This window comes from Psittacula echo (assembly GCF_963264785.1).
Source record: "Psittacula echo genome assembly, chromosome: 5".
NCBI classification, from domain to species: Eukaryota; Metazoa; Chordata; class Aves; order Psittaciformes; family Psittacidae; genus Psittacula; species Psittacula echo.
This window is the reverse complement of record NC_137739.1, coordinates 5,933,812-5,949,556: the sequence shown is the minus strand read 5'-3', so window position 1 is coordinate 5,949,556 and position 15,745 is coordinate 5,933,812. Positions and strand designations below refer to the sequence as shown.

The following is a 15,745-nucleotide window of genomic DNA, read 5'->3' as shown; positions in this document are numbered from 1 at the left end:
CCTCCAACCATTTGCAATGCTGATAGCAAGGAACATACAAGGGAAACCACTGACAGTATGAGCCTTATCTAAAGTACCCTTCAACCAGGATTTGATTCATAAAGACTGACTGCCTCTTAATTACTGTAACTTTCCTTGAAGTTACAATGTTTACCACATTAAACTGGGAAAACCAGGAAATTAATATTGTTTTCTGCGGATCATAAATTGCCTAATAGATGTTCAGCTCTGGAAGAATTTGTTACTGTTCTGTGGAAACCCTGCAGCTCTGAAAACAACTGGAGAAACAAGATTTCCCCTTAAAATTATAAGGTTAAAGGATCCTTTGATACAGTGAGGTCATTCTGGGTATAACTCAAATAGCCTTCATAAAAGCAACCACAACATTTTGTTCCCTATCTACAGTGTTGTGTCAGTACTGCTGTTTCAGTAAGTTTTGTGGCGCTAAGGCAGCTGAAATTTTGAAGAGTGAGGAAATCCATAAACAGAAGCCAGACAAGGGAATTGCAAACAAGCACTTCTAATGCTTCTTCTGTTATTTCAAGATGACATGTTAACAACATCATAAAGATTTTTTTTTCAAAGAACTGAAACAACATTGATTTGTCTCGGACAAGGTCCTTCAGAAAGTTTTTCTTTTAGAAGCCAGTATTTAACTTCAAACCACCAGTAAAGACAGCACAATTTAAATCTCTCTTTTTTATGCCTGTGTCACTTGACAAGTCAAAAGAATAAATGAAAACTGTCAGAAGGATTAAGATACGAGTATGTTAGTAAACTACAAAATCAATGAAAGGAAGAAGGTGAAACTGATGTCCAGGCATTTAAATAAAACAAACAATAAAATCAATGTTTAAAATCCAAGGTTTATTGCCAAGTAGCTTAATAAAACAGTAACATTATGCAAATCTGTCAGAATAAACACAGGTCTGAATTAAGTTTTAAAACTTGCGTTGCTCAGCTCCACTAGACATGTGTCATTTAAAACTGTGTGGTTGTAAGATCATTCATGAAAACATTTATATTGGTCTTGAATTGCTCATCGCTATTTAATATAAATAGAAGAAATTGAGTAGATGAAAATCAATAAAACATCAAGATTACTCTGAAAGGTCAAGCTGTTCCAAGGAAAAATGCTTTGGTATTAGGCTGGTAAAGAGTTTTTGAAACAAATTTCAGGAAGGAATGACCAATGTACACTAAATCCAGTCACTTCAGATACATTTCAGCTTGCCTGCCTGCAGCTCTATAACAAAATCAATTAAGAGATTTACACTTTCCACTTTGGAGACTAAAAGTGCTGTACTAGAATAGGAAAAAAAAAAAGTAAATCACAGGAAAGTGACTTAATGAACCAGTGAAAACTCTCTCCCACCAAAAGCAATGTATCATATAGCTATCTTCTGAGTTCTTTCCATCACATATGAGACTCCTTAGGAGAAACTGGAGTCTACCCATCCTTACTTTAAGAATGCCAAAAGAAAGTTTTCTTTAATTCAGCTGCCGCATTAAAAGTCAATCACAGCTCATCAGAGTCCAGTCATCATGATTCAGGAATTTCTGTAAATATATCAAGGTTCCAGTTTATTTTAAAGTAACAGAAATAAAATTAAAGTAAGGCTGCAAAATAAACATTCTCAGCAGCTGCCTCAATTTTTGTTCCAAATTTCTTCTTTGGAACCATCCCGACTAACTAAGCATATCACTGCAGCCTCAGAGTGCCTCCTGATCTTCCTGTACACACAGAACAATTTTACCTTGTTTTCTACTACATTTTCCATGCTGTCAAGGTTTGGTGACCAAAAGCATTTTGAAGCATAACTGCCACTGTGACTTAACTGAGTACATCACCCAAAGCTGGGAGCATACATCCTGAACAACAATCATAAACTGGCAAAGAGGTAACTTCCATTAATCATTTCTGAAGTAAAATTGTTTTAAGATCTGCCTAAACATTTTTTATTCTCTACAGCCATTTGAAACAAAAAAGAAAAAAAGTGGCCTACTAACTTACACTTTCCTACTATCAACAATTACAGCTTATAAAGCTGACGCCAAAAAATGGCTTGTCATAGACCTTATATGGTACTCCCTAAAACGAACACTATATACATGTTTAAGCCACCCACTGACACCAACTTCTATAATTCCAGGAACTGTTGTGCCTAGTAGTGTTCCTCAGTAGCATTAAGGATTCTTCTTTGCATTTCGCACTTGCTTTTTCTTTCACAGTCCTACAGTCTGCATGGCCAACAAAAACGGGGGGGTTCCAAGAATTTACCACTTGACATCAAATGGTCCTACAAGGTCCCACTTGCAAAGGGTTTGAAGCCCAACAGGGACTTTTTCTACTTCTAGATGAAATTGACACAAGCAATATATTTTTAATTTTGACATTTCAAATTCACACTGGTTTATGCTAGAAAATTATTCTCATGCAAATTGAATTATAGTACTGTGAACCTAAAGTCTATAATACACACCCTATATAGAAAATGAGAAACATTCCCTTTTATTAAGCTGTAAATACCAGATTTCCTGGTTTTGCTCTGATACAGACAAAGGTGCAATCTTTTCCTACTTAAGAACATTTCTTCTGAGTTCATAACTGCATGAATTTACAGACCTCTGACTAGCTACTGCTAGTAGGTTGGCTTTCAGTATAGTACGCTTCACAAACTCTAAATGTAATAACCAGAGATGCTTATGCATGAAAAACCTCTCAAAAAATATTCTTGCCAATTAGACTTTATTAAAGTCTAATAACGAAATAAGAAGTACTACCTTTCACTTATATGATCTCCATTGACCTATACATCTCATGATAAATGAACAGCTTTTCACATCTATTTTATGTTAGGTCAGGAAACCTAAGAGAGTTTTTAAGACCATGGCTTAACATCACCTTGAGAAGTCCTGAGAAAAAGTCCCTTGGAAGTCCTTTGCCTTCTTTTCTCTGCTTCTTGACATTATCAAACCACTTCATATTTCTTTGATCCGCATTCTACAGTAACCACTCAGAGCAGCAGAACTGAATTACCCTGTTTATGTACCATTTCCATCAAAAAAACCTTACTGCTCTAAGTTTCCACTTAAATAACAACTCAATATTGCTACTTTCATGCTTATAAAATTAATTCATAAAATGTTCAATAACACAAAGAGACTGCTGACACCTTCTGGCCACTTGACATTCTGCCCAAAAATCAAGAGGGTTTCCAAGAAAATACTTTTCATGTTTTTCCAGCCACTCAGGATCACATGAAGACTTATGCTATGCCTATATTGCCATATGACAGTTGCTTCAAGTCATTTAGTTCACCTTTCACCCACATTCTCTCACCCACTCTTTCACAGAAGCATCCAAAGCAAACATGTACAACCTGATACAACTATATCTACATTTGGCTTAATTTATCTTCACCTTTTAGCTTTCACACTGGGTATATTGCATCAAGGAACTTGATGCTACTGAATCAAATAGTATATTCAGCCTCAGTACTGAATCCTGAACCCCTCACATCACAGGTAACGATATATCTACATTTTATTGAATTAAATAGTCAAAAATGGGAGAACTTACCTGCAGATTTTGTTTCTTTTTCTCTGGTTCAGTTTCTGATTCCATCTCTCCCTTGTGGGCCACACACTGCTTTAGCTGTTTTCTTTTTTCTGCTTTCTTTTTCTTTTTTTCCACATTTGTTTTTGACATTCTAAACCAGAACTATTCTGTAACAGAAACCACCAAACTGGAATTAGAACCTTTTTTTATATTAAACATCAATCTGGTATACAGGATATCATAATTACACCAGTGCGAGAATGATTTGTGGCTACTTAACTACAAAACACACATCCGCACTGAATTTTTATCCATTTTGGAGAACTTCCATCCTGTTTCCTTTGGGACTACAGCATAATTAGGCTACTGTAGAACTAGAATGTCATTCTCCTGTAGAAAACTCAACACATACTGTCCTCTCAGGCCCCACTCCGTGAAACGCTTCCCTGACCCTCTTGGCAGTAATCCCCCGTAACAGACGCTGTGCTTGCTGCAGGTTATAGCACATCGCACTGATCTGTTTGATCAGTTGTCCACCTCAGGTAACACCAGTCAGACCTCTCCTCAAAATTAATACACGTGACTGTTAGTCATCTCATTAATACACATGCGCATACACACATACCCATAAGCAAAAAGTAAGCCTACCTGATTACTAAACAGATAGTTTTAAACCGTAAGTTCTCTTTAAAACTTCTAAGTTTTCCTGGTTTTATGTAGATTAATGGGGAAAAACATGCTTAAATAATTACGTCTTATGAGTTTTATCTTTCATTTTACCATTACTTGAGGGCAAAAGCAAACAGGAGCTGTAGGGAACCTGGACGTAAAATCAGGTCTAGTTGTAATTGCATATTATTTCTCTGAGAGAAAATCTGATTTAAGAGGCTTCTAACAGCTGCTCCAACACAGTCGCTTTCTGTGTAACAGCATAAACACAACAGCTGTCTCCATCACAAGTATTTAGTTTGAAGCACACTCTGAAAGACAGACCAGCCCAAAACCCAGGCACCCATACAGCCTAACACTCACAGCCGGAGGTGGTAAGAGCCTGTACCACCTGACAGAGCTCGACCCCCGGCACCTCCACCACAGGGACACTCCAGGCACAACATGCAGCGGGGCCCGGCCGGAGCAGGCCCCGGGCTGCGCTGGCGAGGCTCCGACCCGGTGCCTTCCCATCCCAGAACCCCGGGGCTGCGTTCCCTTTCCTGAGAAGCGACCCCCTCTCACCCCCCCATGCGGGACAGGGACAACCCCCGCCTCATGGCGGCCCCGCGGAGTGAGGGACACCGAGCACTCACCCTCTCCCTCACCCGCTACCCTCACGCACCTCACGATCCCGCCTCCTTCGCACATTTAACTGAGCCCCACGCTTGGCGCCGCGGCCCGCCCCCTCTCTCTCACTGGCTACAAGGAGAGAACGGAGGCGCCTGATTGGCCCTCGCCATGCCAATCCACGGGCTGGCCAATAGAAAGCCTCGCTCAGACTTGAAGCGCCCACCTGGAACACGCGTTGTGAGGAGTGCTCGGCCGGCTTCTAGAGGTGCGCGTGACGTCAGCTTTCCGCGACGAGATCCGCCACGGAAGAGGTCTCCACCTCCTCCCCCGTGAAGGGGCGGGACCGCACCGCCCTTCCGTTGCCGGGGTGATGCGCGCCAGGCCCGGTACCCGCCCAGGGCCTAACAGGGGCCCGCCCGCATCCCGACAGGGATCCAACCAGGGCCTGACAGGAAGCCGCAGATCTGGCAGCAGCCACCCCTGCATGGACCGTGCAGGACACCCAGTTTCCCCACACACAAGCCGGAGCGCTGCCCTCCACAGCCGGCTCCTGTGTCACCCCGTGGGTGCCGTGCCAGTGGCTAAGGCAATGGGATGCTGCTTTCTGGACAATGGTGATGCCTTCCAGCCAGCAAATCCTCGGGGCTCTGTGTGTGAGGCAGCGTTATCTGCTGTCCCCATCGGGTCTGAGGGAACGTGATGGGAAGAGGCGGACGCTGCGGTTTGAAAGGGCAAGAAAACAGCTCCTAGGACTAGGCTTCTAGGGAACAAATTGGTTTCCATGTTTTCATTTTCTATAAATACCATGTGCACAAACACTCCCATTTCCCCTCGGTAATTTGAGGGCAAAAACATTTACCACAAACGCACATGTAGATAGAGCTTCTTTTATTTTCGTGACAGCCTGAAACAGGGCTTTTGTTTTCATTAAGTTTGATCCCAGTAGCTGCTGTGGTAGCAGACATTGGTGGTAGCTCCCTGTACATGCACCGGTAGGAAGAGGTATACCTGCTTCCTACTCCTGTTCAAGGCAGCATCACACTTTCTGCCATTCCTCTCCCTCCACCTCCTCCCCTCATCATGGGGTGCCAATCCTGCTGTCCCAGACAAAGCCTCTAGGACAGGGTTTCCACTAGAAACCCCTTCCGACACCACCAGTGGGGTGCACAGCATTGTTTGGGAAGGCATAGCCAGATAGAAAGATTATAAAAGTCTCAATACTGTAGCAAGATGCTAGGGATGTGTTACGGCATTAGGGCACACAGGATAATGAGCAGGTGGTGGTATCTAAAATTAGAGGCTTAATTTAAGCTTTCGTTCCAATGTGAATAGGGAAGGTATGTTTTCTGTGTTTAGACTTCCTAAAATAATGATCGTGGTTTTTAATTGCATGTCCTATTGTGACATCCTGTGGTTAAACGCAGTATTACAGATACTGTCACGTCACAAATTTGACCACGGTTGCATAAAAATAGACTACGTTGAATCAGCAGCAGTAACTCACACCTACACTACATATGTAGTTTGGCAAACTAGTCTTCCATATAGCTTCAGCCTTCTTCAAAAACTTCGGCCTCATAAGATATCAATGTTTGGCCCAATGTGATAAGATAGCACAGGTATTTTGTTCCATGTTGGCTAGAAAATTCCATTCTATCTGCCCCTTCAGATGAAAGGCCTACAACTCACTAGGGTGGTTATTTACACACTACCCCTGTCAAAGACCATAAATCCACATTTCCGTTTTGTTGCCTTCGTTGGCGTGGCGACCTGGTTCAGGAACGGCACGGCGACCAACCCCAGGCCGCTCGGGCCATCAGCTCACTGACACCAATGTGGTGGATGGCAAATGGCGTTTATTGCTTAATGACACGGCATTATATAGCTTGGGTTTATAACGTCACTTCCGTCTGCTTACATCATAAACTAAACGCCATTGGCTAGCAGGAGAGGGGCCCTATCTTTCCGTACAGTGCGATATCTTCCGGCCGCCAGACCCTAACTGCCTACATTTCCCCCCTCCCTATGCCTAATTAAATTGGCTAAAATATAACAATCTTAAAAAATATATATATCACAAACTTGAATAGAAAACATAAGGCACGCTAAGCAAGAGATAACTGGGGGGTAACTGAGAGTAATGGGGCATAACTGGGGGTAGCAACAGGAAATCTTGAACAAGAACGTTCTTAAAGCAGTTGTCGGCATTCTATCAACATGATGTTAATCTTCTCTAGCCGGCTCTTAACAAACGACACGAGGCTATTCAATATACAGGGTCCAAAGATTAATGCTATCACGATCATTATGATCGGCCCTATCAAGGTAGATATCAGAGTGGTCAGCCATGGTGAATGGTTAAACCATGATGCAAACCAACTTTGTTGCGCTTCTCGTTCCTTTTTTCGTTTTTCCAAGCCCTCTCGTAATTTGGCCATAGTGTCCCTCACTATTCCGGTGTGGTCCGCATATACACAACATTCTTCCCTTAGCGCAGCACATACTCCCCCTTGCTGTAAGAACATCAGGTCTAATCCCCTTCAATTTTGCAATACTACTTCAGATACCAATATGTTCCCCATAATGATTTAGATCTGGGTCCTCCCACTATGGGGAATAAGTCGCCAATTGTTATCGTAAAAGCCGGGGCACCTGACGTTATGTTTTCCCTTATCACTTTATCATCCTGTGCAGGGTCTCGTAGGACCTATCTGAATGGCCGATGGGGATGGTACTCTGATTCCACCTGTTTTATAGTGACAAGCCCTAAAATCAAGGTCACACAATGGCATCGTAGCCCCCCTCCATGGGGTCTATGTCGCCGTTGTTTGGATTCTGCCAGTGTGGAGCTCCCAGGTGTGGACAGGATGCTTGTTGACTTGTCGTCCTCTCTTGCCACTGGGGTGTACAAGTTACGAGGACGTCCGATAATGTGGTCCTGTGGACAAAACCTCACAGTTTTCATTAGCTTTATTCTGGAGGTCCGGTTTAATAGACTTAAGCGGACACCACTGGAGGGTTATCACACTTTACTGCCAGGGCCACCCTGGGGTCTCGCCCCCAGGGGGTGGTCCTTGTTGTCCCCGAGGTAGGGACTGATTCGGCTGGATCGTCGGTTGGACCATGAAGTTGGTCGCTTCTCGAGGGGGTAGCGGGTTCGGAAGCGCTTCGCCCCATCCGGGGTTGGCATAGTTGGGCCGCCTCATGTCCCAAGTGGGAGAGGGCTGTGTGCAGCCCAGGTGCCCTCTCCCCTTCCCATTTCTCTGAGTTTTAGATCTACAGTCCTTAGCAAAATGTCCTTTCTTTCCGCAGGCCCAACACGGTCCTCTGGGTCGGTTCTGGCGCGGGGGAAGCGCTGTTAGTGGGTCCCCCAACCGAGGGCAGTTTGCCACAACGTGGCCCGCCTGGCCGCATTTAAAACATGCCATCGCATTAGCTATTGCGGTACGAACCGCCACCTGAATCAGGGCTAGGTGTTCTTCTTTTGCGACATGCTTAATCATGTCCGCGATACTTGACCCCACTGGCAGTGATCGTAGGATTCCTTTGGTTGCCGAATTACACTGCTGATGTAAGCCATCTGCAACAACCGGGCCTTTTGATTCCGCGGGCAGGGTCAAGGAGTCGACCGCTGCCTGGAGGTGATCCACAAATTGTGTATAGCTAGAGGCTGTGCGAATAGCTTCTCTGGCCGCGCGAGTAGTTGTCATAACTTCATGGGCCCGCAGGCCCTGGGCCTGCGCCTGGGGGGTAATCATTGTTGGGTCTGTACCCATCAGCCGCTGCAGGCTGGAGCCATGCAGTGGGTGATCCGCCCCGGTTACTTGGGCTAGTTGTCTCGCACAGTTGTCCTCCCATTCTTGTTTAAAAACAATCATCCCTGCCCCGTTGAAGATCAATCTACAAGTCTGGTTTATATCGAATGGGAGCATATCGTCCCCCCCAAAGACACCATCTATGAGGGTGGAGACCATGGCAGAATTAAGCCCTTTATCTGCAATTGCTTTAACAATCGCTTGTATATCCTTAGGGTTTATTGGCGAGTGGATCCTCTGTCCCCCATCCATCACTCGGACCGGGAACGCTAACGCGGCCGATGGGGCCCAGTCAGCACATGCAATCTTTATTTTCCTCCAGTCCGTGAGAGGGATTTCTTCCCCTCGCGGTTCCTCTTTAATTTGCATGGGGATATTTTGGCTCTTGACTCTGTTTATCTCCGTTTCCGGCCACTCTAAATTTGAATCAGTTGTGACCCACTCGCCCCAGCCACTGTCTGATCCCCAGCTACTGTCTGATCCACAGTCGGAGCTCGACTGACTGCTTACTTCCGCTTTCCAGTACCTTTTTGTCGGGCTCCGGCCCTGCCTGCTTCCCTTGCGGGCGGGCCGTTCCCTCCCCCTTGGCTCGCCCCTCCTTCCTGGTCCGCTCCTTCCTCTTGGTTCGTCCCGCCCTCTGCTCGGCCGGGTGTTTGCCCTACAAGCGTATTTTTTCGGATGGCCACTCTGATTGGCTTCCCGCCCTTCGCTCGCGCTCCCCTCCCCTTCCCGGTCGCCCCCACCACCTTCCTCCTCCTCGTTCTCCTCCCCTTCCCGTTTGTGTGCGCTTGTTACTGCTAGCGCTTTCTGCTTGTTCCCGCTAAGGGCATCTTCGCCCCGCTCTTCCCCTTTCTGCTCGGGGCCATCTCGGGGTGCAGGGGGCGGTGGCCTAGCCCAGACTTCCCCTGACTCTGGTTTCTCCGCGGCGACCCTGGCCTCCTCGGCTAACCCAGCCCCGAAGGATTTAACTCGCTTCTTTTCCTCCGTAAGCGGGTCGGGGCCCGGGAATCGAGGGGACATGTCGCCCTCTTGCAGGCCTTTGGGCTCAGCAGGATCGTTGTGGTCTGGGGGGTGCAAAGTCTGTGTGGCCGCCCCGACTCCCAATTTCGGGATGGCCAACAAACAGTTCTTTGCCGCCTGCCAGGTCTCCTGTTCCTGTAAGGCCTTCTGCAGGGCCTGTAGGACTTTCCCCCACGATTTAAGGTGTTTCCCACAACCCGAGGACATTGTCTCCTCGGCTAATGCTTTAGTGCATTTATCCCACACTTCGGGGTGGAGAATATCCACCGGCTGGTCAATGACCCCAATTTGCAAAAGCCTCGCAACTGCGAGAGTAAAATCTTCGGGTTTACAATTAATTCCCCACTGCTTATGTAATTGTGATATGACCTTCACAAGGGCTTCCATTCTCCTTGTTGGACCGGGAGCGTCCCCCCCGCTGGGCTGGTCCTGCGCTCCAGCTGCCGTTCACCTGGCCAGGCGATGATTCCCGGGTTTCGGCACCACTTGTTGCCTTTGTTGGCGTGGCAACCTGGTTCAGGAACGGCACGGCGACCAACCCCAGGCCGCTCGGGCCATCAGCTCACTGACACCAATGTGGTGGATGGCAAATGGCGTTTATTGCTTAATGACACGGCATTATATAGCTTGGGTTTATAACGTCACTTCCGTCTGCTTACATCATAAACTAAACGCCATTGGCTAGCAGGAGAGGGGCCCTATCTTTCCGTACAGCGCGATATCTTCCGGCCGCCAGACCCTAACTGCCTACACCATTTTAGGCAGCATTTGTACTCTAAGGAATAAGCCTCTTCAGAAGCACACAGCAGCCTTTGCACAGCTGCAGTACAACCTCAAGGCTGTATAAAGCATAAGCATTATAGCACTTACACTCACATCCCCTACAGTATTTATCAAAGATCATTTTTCCCAGGTCAAGGAACACAGCATTTTCTGCTATGCAGACTGCTCATCTTCCCACCACAGCAGAACAGCAGTGGGCACTCATAGCTGCAGCTGATTCAAGGGACTGCAATTACCTTCCAGTTAGTCCTAAACCAACATTCCAGCCCACCAGCTCCAGTGTGCAGAGGAACTGCTCCAGTGACACATGAAATTGAGGTCTTGACCTCCTGACACCATCAGTAAGCCCTGGCATTTTTCCTCACAATTAGCTGGATGAGAGGTCTACTTAGATCTCAGCTGGGGAATTAGCATTGTTCATTAACAGCACATTTCCATTTCATCAACCTACAATATTTCAAGCCTCAAGCTAAGCAGCTGGATATTCATGCAGTTTTAAAGAGCCAAGATAGCTGATCAGGATAATAGATGGAGCATATCTGTTGTGTCTTCATTTGTTTAAGCTTTTCAGGAGGGCAGCAAGAACAGCCTCCCTAGACAACACTGTTTTGGCCTCATTCTCATTACAGGAGGCAAACACTTAACGCTGCTTTATCTGGCTTCCTTTTTCCCTTCCAAACTGCAAAAAATACCCATGCAATTCCAGATTTCTAAGGGGCAATAAATTACGAAGAATTGCATTGCACATGCCTCTGTGAGCACTAGCCTTCAGTGAATTGCTTAGAGAGGGCCCAGGAAAGCTAGGTACGGCTTTTATAAATCAAGCACTTCCAATGACAGTCAGAAACCAATAGGCAGTTTGTATAAAAACTTGCTTCATGTTGATGTATGCCATTTGTCAAGCAGAATGCTGCATTGTGTGCCAGGTCACTTCCAAAAGGATTGAGATGTATGACAGCAGCTTGTATTTCAGCCTTTCATCTTGGGAGACTCATAGTTAGCATGGGAGACTTAGCATTACCTAAGCTAAGCTGGCTGTCTTTCTCACTAATTTCAGTCACCTTCCTACCACCACTGCCCAGTTTCCTCCACTGAGTATTTTCCAGAATATTAAGATCTTATTCCAAATACAAGAACAAAGTTAGCTTAGAAAGGACAACAGTTTATTGAATGCACAAAACACTATCATACAAAAATAAGTTAATTGCCTAGAAAAATTTAGAGATCTATAGACAAGATTACGTAGACAGAGGGTTGATCCAGATATGAAAAGCCTGTATCATCTGCATCTGAAAGACATAAGATTACACTGTAAGAGTTACATGCCTAAAACTTTCAGTCACAAGCAGATCCAGCCCAGCAGGGAAGGACTTGGGCCATTCACTGTAATTCCAGTGCTTGCCATGCTCTCCTCAACATTATGCTGACACACCATTTTTCCAGAACTTGAACAAGCCTCACACAGACGAGATGGAAGACCAATCTGCCATTAAAACAATTTGATGTCCTAATGCTTCTGTCTATATAGCAACTTTAAGAAGTACAGGATGGACAAGTAAAGATGTAGAGTTGTGCTGTCAGAACACCTCTACTACATTCCCAACACCAAGCAAAGGTGACCAACTCTACAGCAGCTAGAGGCAGGACAGCAGCACTCCTACATCGTGTTGACACAAGACTACTTTTAAATGATGTTTGTCTTTTTCCCTTCTACAGCTTGTACCTGTTGTGCTGCAGATTCCCATCAGATGGCACTCCAATTGCTCCTATTGACTTGAAGGCAGCTTGAGAAGCTCTCATCAGAGCAGCATATCTACAAAGAAATACAACCAGGCTTATGTACACACCTGTGAAGTTTCACTCTTCCATCCAGTTTAATTATCTCCATCTGTCACACAAGTCTTAAAGTCCTACTGCACAGAACAACGAAGGTACATCTGCCTGAAAGATATTTTTTATTGCTCTTGGTTACTTCAAGGTGCTGGGCAGAACTTCAGGATTTAGTATTTAGATCCAGACCCCAAAGGGTACTTGAATTAGCCAGTGCCTCTTCTCAATGAGCAGACACTGACACAGGTAAGCTTGGAAGAATTTCAAGAAAGCATTTGACAAGCTTCTATCCTGGCTCACAGACTTGCAGAAGCTAAGCTTGAGATACAAGGAGAAAATAGTGGATACTTTATTGATCTGACCAGTAGTTTATAGAACTCCCTATTGTCTGAGCTCCCCACCAGCCCCTGCTGCTAGCTCTGAAATTTTGGAATGAGCTCAAAGTACCATAAATACAGCTTACCCTGCCTTGGAGATGGGGTGGCTGCTCCCCTTGCAGTCATGATCCAGAGGATGGCGATGTTTTATGCAGAAGTTGCCACCACACTGCTCACAAACAACCTTCATCATCTCTTTCCTTTTGCAGCCTGGCTTTAAGCACTTGTTTGTGAAGATCTAAATAGAGGACACAAAGCTCGCCTTAGAATTAAGATGAAACCGAGCAAGCTTCTACACATTCTGCTGTCAGAAGACCTAACTTCACAAGCATTAGGCAGGCAGTCTAGACTTTATCAGCAGTTTCCTTACCTTCTGCTTTTGCTGTGCTGGGTTGTATTTGCAGTCCTTATCCATGTGGGCTCCAACCACAATATCTGGTATTTCCCCCTTCTGTACAGGGATGGGTGCATTACAGAGTGGACACACTGGAACCTGAACATTCTAAGCACATACAGCACAGATTAGAATTATAGAATCATTCAAGCTGGAAAAAACCTTTAAGATAATCACATCCACTGTTAGAAGTGCAACTTTATTTTTCTACCCTTTCCCTCCCTTACCCATGGGTGATAGTAGCCTACTCACAAGCATTTTATGTTCTACTCATTTACTAATGCTTTTAAAGGCAACCTTCTCAAAGGTAACTGCAAATCATTATCCAAGAAATAGACAGGCACACTTTGCTATATCAATTTATAGCAACATACTGGGGAGGTTGACTTTAAGTATGTTTCTAGGCTTTCTGGAATTGCAGCCTTTTAACACTTCAAAGCCCAAGTAGAGGCCATAAATCTAAGTTAAAGTCTGGCCCCACTTACTCTAGCTATTTCTTCTGTAGTTCCATATTTACTGTCCTCCAATTTAAAGGACTGGGGCTGCAGGAAGCTTTAAGCCACAATACGCTACTTAAAATACAAAGCACTTCTCTCTGGGACAATGTGGTGTAAGTGAAAGACACAGAGGTACTGACCTCTGAAACGTTACATTTCTGTATATTCAAACTTCAGCTGTATCATTAACTCTTGTGGTTCCCTCATCTACTTTTACTGTAACCACATGTCAAGTTTCAGAGCAGCCTGTGTACATGACTTGACAATTCAGCAGTGTGAATTGCTGACTCGTGTCTAAGAACTTACTTTCTTGTAGGCAGAGCTACACTTGTGGTCATCATAACGGATGTGGTCTTTACAGAAGACCTCCCCACATGCATCACATTTCAGAGGAAGGAAGTCTGTGAGAAGAGTAAAAAAGAAAACATTCTCATGAAGCAGAGCTAGCGGCTGTAAGAGCACTCACAGAAGGCTACAGAAATTCAAAAGCAAATCATTTTACCTAGTCACAAGTACAGTTACCTCTACAGAAAGCATCACCACAAATATTAGAACTAAAGAAGAAAGCGTGAGGCACTTTCCCTCTTTCTATCCACAGCATTCAACCCACACAAGCCATAAATACCCTGACAGCACCCTAGACACAGAAACTTTACCAATGCACCAATCAGGACTTCGGAATTGAAGTACAAAGCCAAAGCTCAGGCCCAGAGGAGTTTTATTCTTTAGAAAGCATCCCTTAACAAGACAGGAGAACAAACCACTGGGGCTCAGCTGTTACTCCTTCCCCCAACTCACTTAGAAGGGATCACTGAAGCAGCACTGGTATCTGCGAGCAACCAGAGCGCCTCACAGACTCAAGGTGCAAAATCTGGACACTCCACCCCCCAGTACACAAGCTACCCATCCCTTAAGCACCATCCTACGAGCGCTGTCCAGAGGATCCCCGCTCACAGCTCCCTTCAGGCCGCGCAGGGAGCCCTTAACCGCGCCCCGAGGCCGCTCCTTACCCAGCTGCTTGCAGGTGCGCTCCGAGCAGTGCTCACCCAGCCCCGGGAACTCCATAACAGCAACACCCTGAGATTCCGGACCGGACACAAGGCACAGGGCATGCCGTCGCCTTTATGTACCTCCCGCTGACTCAGCCCGGCTCCGTACCCACGTGCTGAGTCATGCTCCCGCCCAGCCCGGCCACCACGGATGACATCCAGAAGGGCAGAGCCAATGGCGCCCCTCGCCCTCCGTCGCCGTCTGCGGCGCGTTCTAGGCAGGCGACCAATCAGCGGGCGGGGAGCAGTGCTGAGTCATGCGCCGTGACCGTGACAGGGCAGATCAGGGACCGGAGCACAGGGAGGGGATGGGTGACATGGGTGACAGCGGGTGGTGGCCGGGACACAGACCCGGGCAGGGCTTGACCCGGGCAGCCCCGCGGCTGTGAGCTCCCCGTTATGCAGGTGCTGTCAGGGGGGAGAGCGCAGGGGTGCCCTGTCCCAAATAGGGACACGTGTATCGAATAAGGAGACGTGAGAGTGCCTAGAGAGCCCTTGTTGGGCTGGTTTGCTCCAGAGAATACTCAGCCCTTTGCCTCTTCTCATTTTCATTTCATCTTTCCATCAGGGCTCAGACAGCATCTATGTGGGCTGTGATGCTTCATTCAGGCCACTGTCAAACTTCGAACAAATCCATGGGCCTGGGTGGGAGAGGGTCTGCTCGTCGCAGCAGGGTGATGGTCGGGATCTCGCTGCAGGACTTTGTCATGTATGGACTGGTTTGGATGGACAAGCCCCAGCTGCAGCTGTGGGGGTTTGCACAAATCATCCGAATAAAAAGTTTCCCAGTAGGTCTGTGGTGTTAAATGCTTACCTTGCTTGAACGAGGCACCTGGAGATCAAGGTGTAGGCTAGAAATGTTGGTCTTTGAATGTGTGTAACAACACTAGTTTCACACAGAGGAGATGGGGACTATTGGTGTAATGATGTTTGTTATGGGATTGAGAAATGACAAGATGTTGTTTTGCCCCTGCTCTCCCTGGAAAACACCTGGCTTTCTTCTGTAGCAGATGACTCAGATGCAGAGTGGAGCTATGAGAGCAAAAAGGAGCTTCGGGAAGGCAGGTGGTGACTGCAAAGGCCAATTTGTGCTGTCAGCACTGGAACTGGCATGTGCCACTCATCTGTCTTCCACGT

General features: G+C 46.2%; 2 protein-coding genes across 4 annotated transcripts; both read right to left on the bottom strand.

Moving 5' to 3' along the window:
* Positions 1–846: 846 nt before the first annotated feature.
* LOC308221031 (uncharacterized protein) lies at positions 847–11,454 on the bottom strand. Its single transcript, XM_080617847.1, has 3 exons — positions 5,067–11,454; positions 3,584–3,729; positions 847–1,560 (listed from the first exon to the last, which is right to left on the bottom strand). Exon 1 carries the CDS (start codon positions 10,063–10,065, stop codon positions 7,873–7,875), a length of 2,193 nt encoding a protein of 730 aa, XP_080473973.1. The 5' UTR covers positions 10,066–11,454; the 3' UTR covers positions 847–1,560; positions 3,584–3,729; positions 5,067–7,872.
* A 148-nt stretch (positions 11,455–11,602) lies between these two features.
* Positions 11,603–14,747, bottom strand: ZFAND2A (zinc finger AN1-type containing 2A). Of its 3 annotated transcripts, none has more exons than XR_013956865.1 (6): positions 14,570–14,747; positions 13,866–13,960; positions 13,039–13,170; positions 12,755–12,906; positions 12,309–12,402; positions 11,603–11,750 (listed from the first exon to the last, which is right to left on the bottom strand). XR_013956865.1 is itself a non-coding variant. In XM_080617859.1 (6 exons), the coding sequence occupies exons 1-6, from the start codon at positions 14,622–14,624 to the stop codon at positions 11,741–11,743; spliced, it is 534 nt and encodes a 177-aa protein (XP_080473985.1). In that variant the 5' UTR covers positions 14,625–14,745; the 3' UTR covers positions 11,603–11,740. The 3 variants fall into 3 exon arrangements, 2 of the variants coding, with proteins under 2 accessions (XP_080473985.1, XP_080473984.1); XM_080617859.1 differs by lacking the exon at positions 12,309–12,402 and adding an exon at positions 12,185–12,274 and having other exon boundaries at positions 14,570–14,745; XM_080617858.1 differs by lacking the exon at positions 12,309–12,402 and having other exon boundaries at positions 11,603–12,274; positions 14,570–14,746.
* Positions 14,748–15,745: the final 998 nt, after the last annotated feature.

What these genes read in the sequence shown, in the direction of transcription:
- ZFAND2A (XM_080617858.1), bottom strand. Translation starts at nt 14,624, where the DNA reads ATGGAGTTCCCGGGGCTGGGTGAGCACTGCTCGGAGCGCACCTGCAAG. An exon ending in CAGCACAGCAAAAGCAGAAG is followed by an intron (nt 12,907 to 13,038) that starts GTAAGGAAACTG and finishes TCCTCTATTTAG; the next exon opens with ATCTTCACAAACAAGTGCTT. An exon ending in CACCCCATCTCCAAGGCAGG is followed by an intron (nt 12,275 to 12,754) that starts GTAAGCTGTATT and finishes ATTTCTTTGTAG; the next exon opens with ATATGCTGCTCTGATGAGAG.
- LOC308221031 (XM_080617847.1), bottom strand. Translation starts at nt 10,065, where the DNA reads ATGGAAGCCCTTGTGAAGGTCATATCACAATTACATAAGCAGTGGGGA.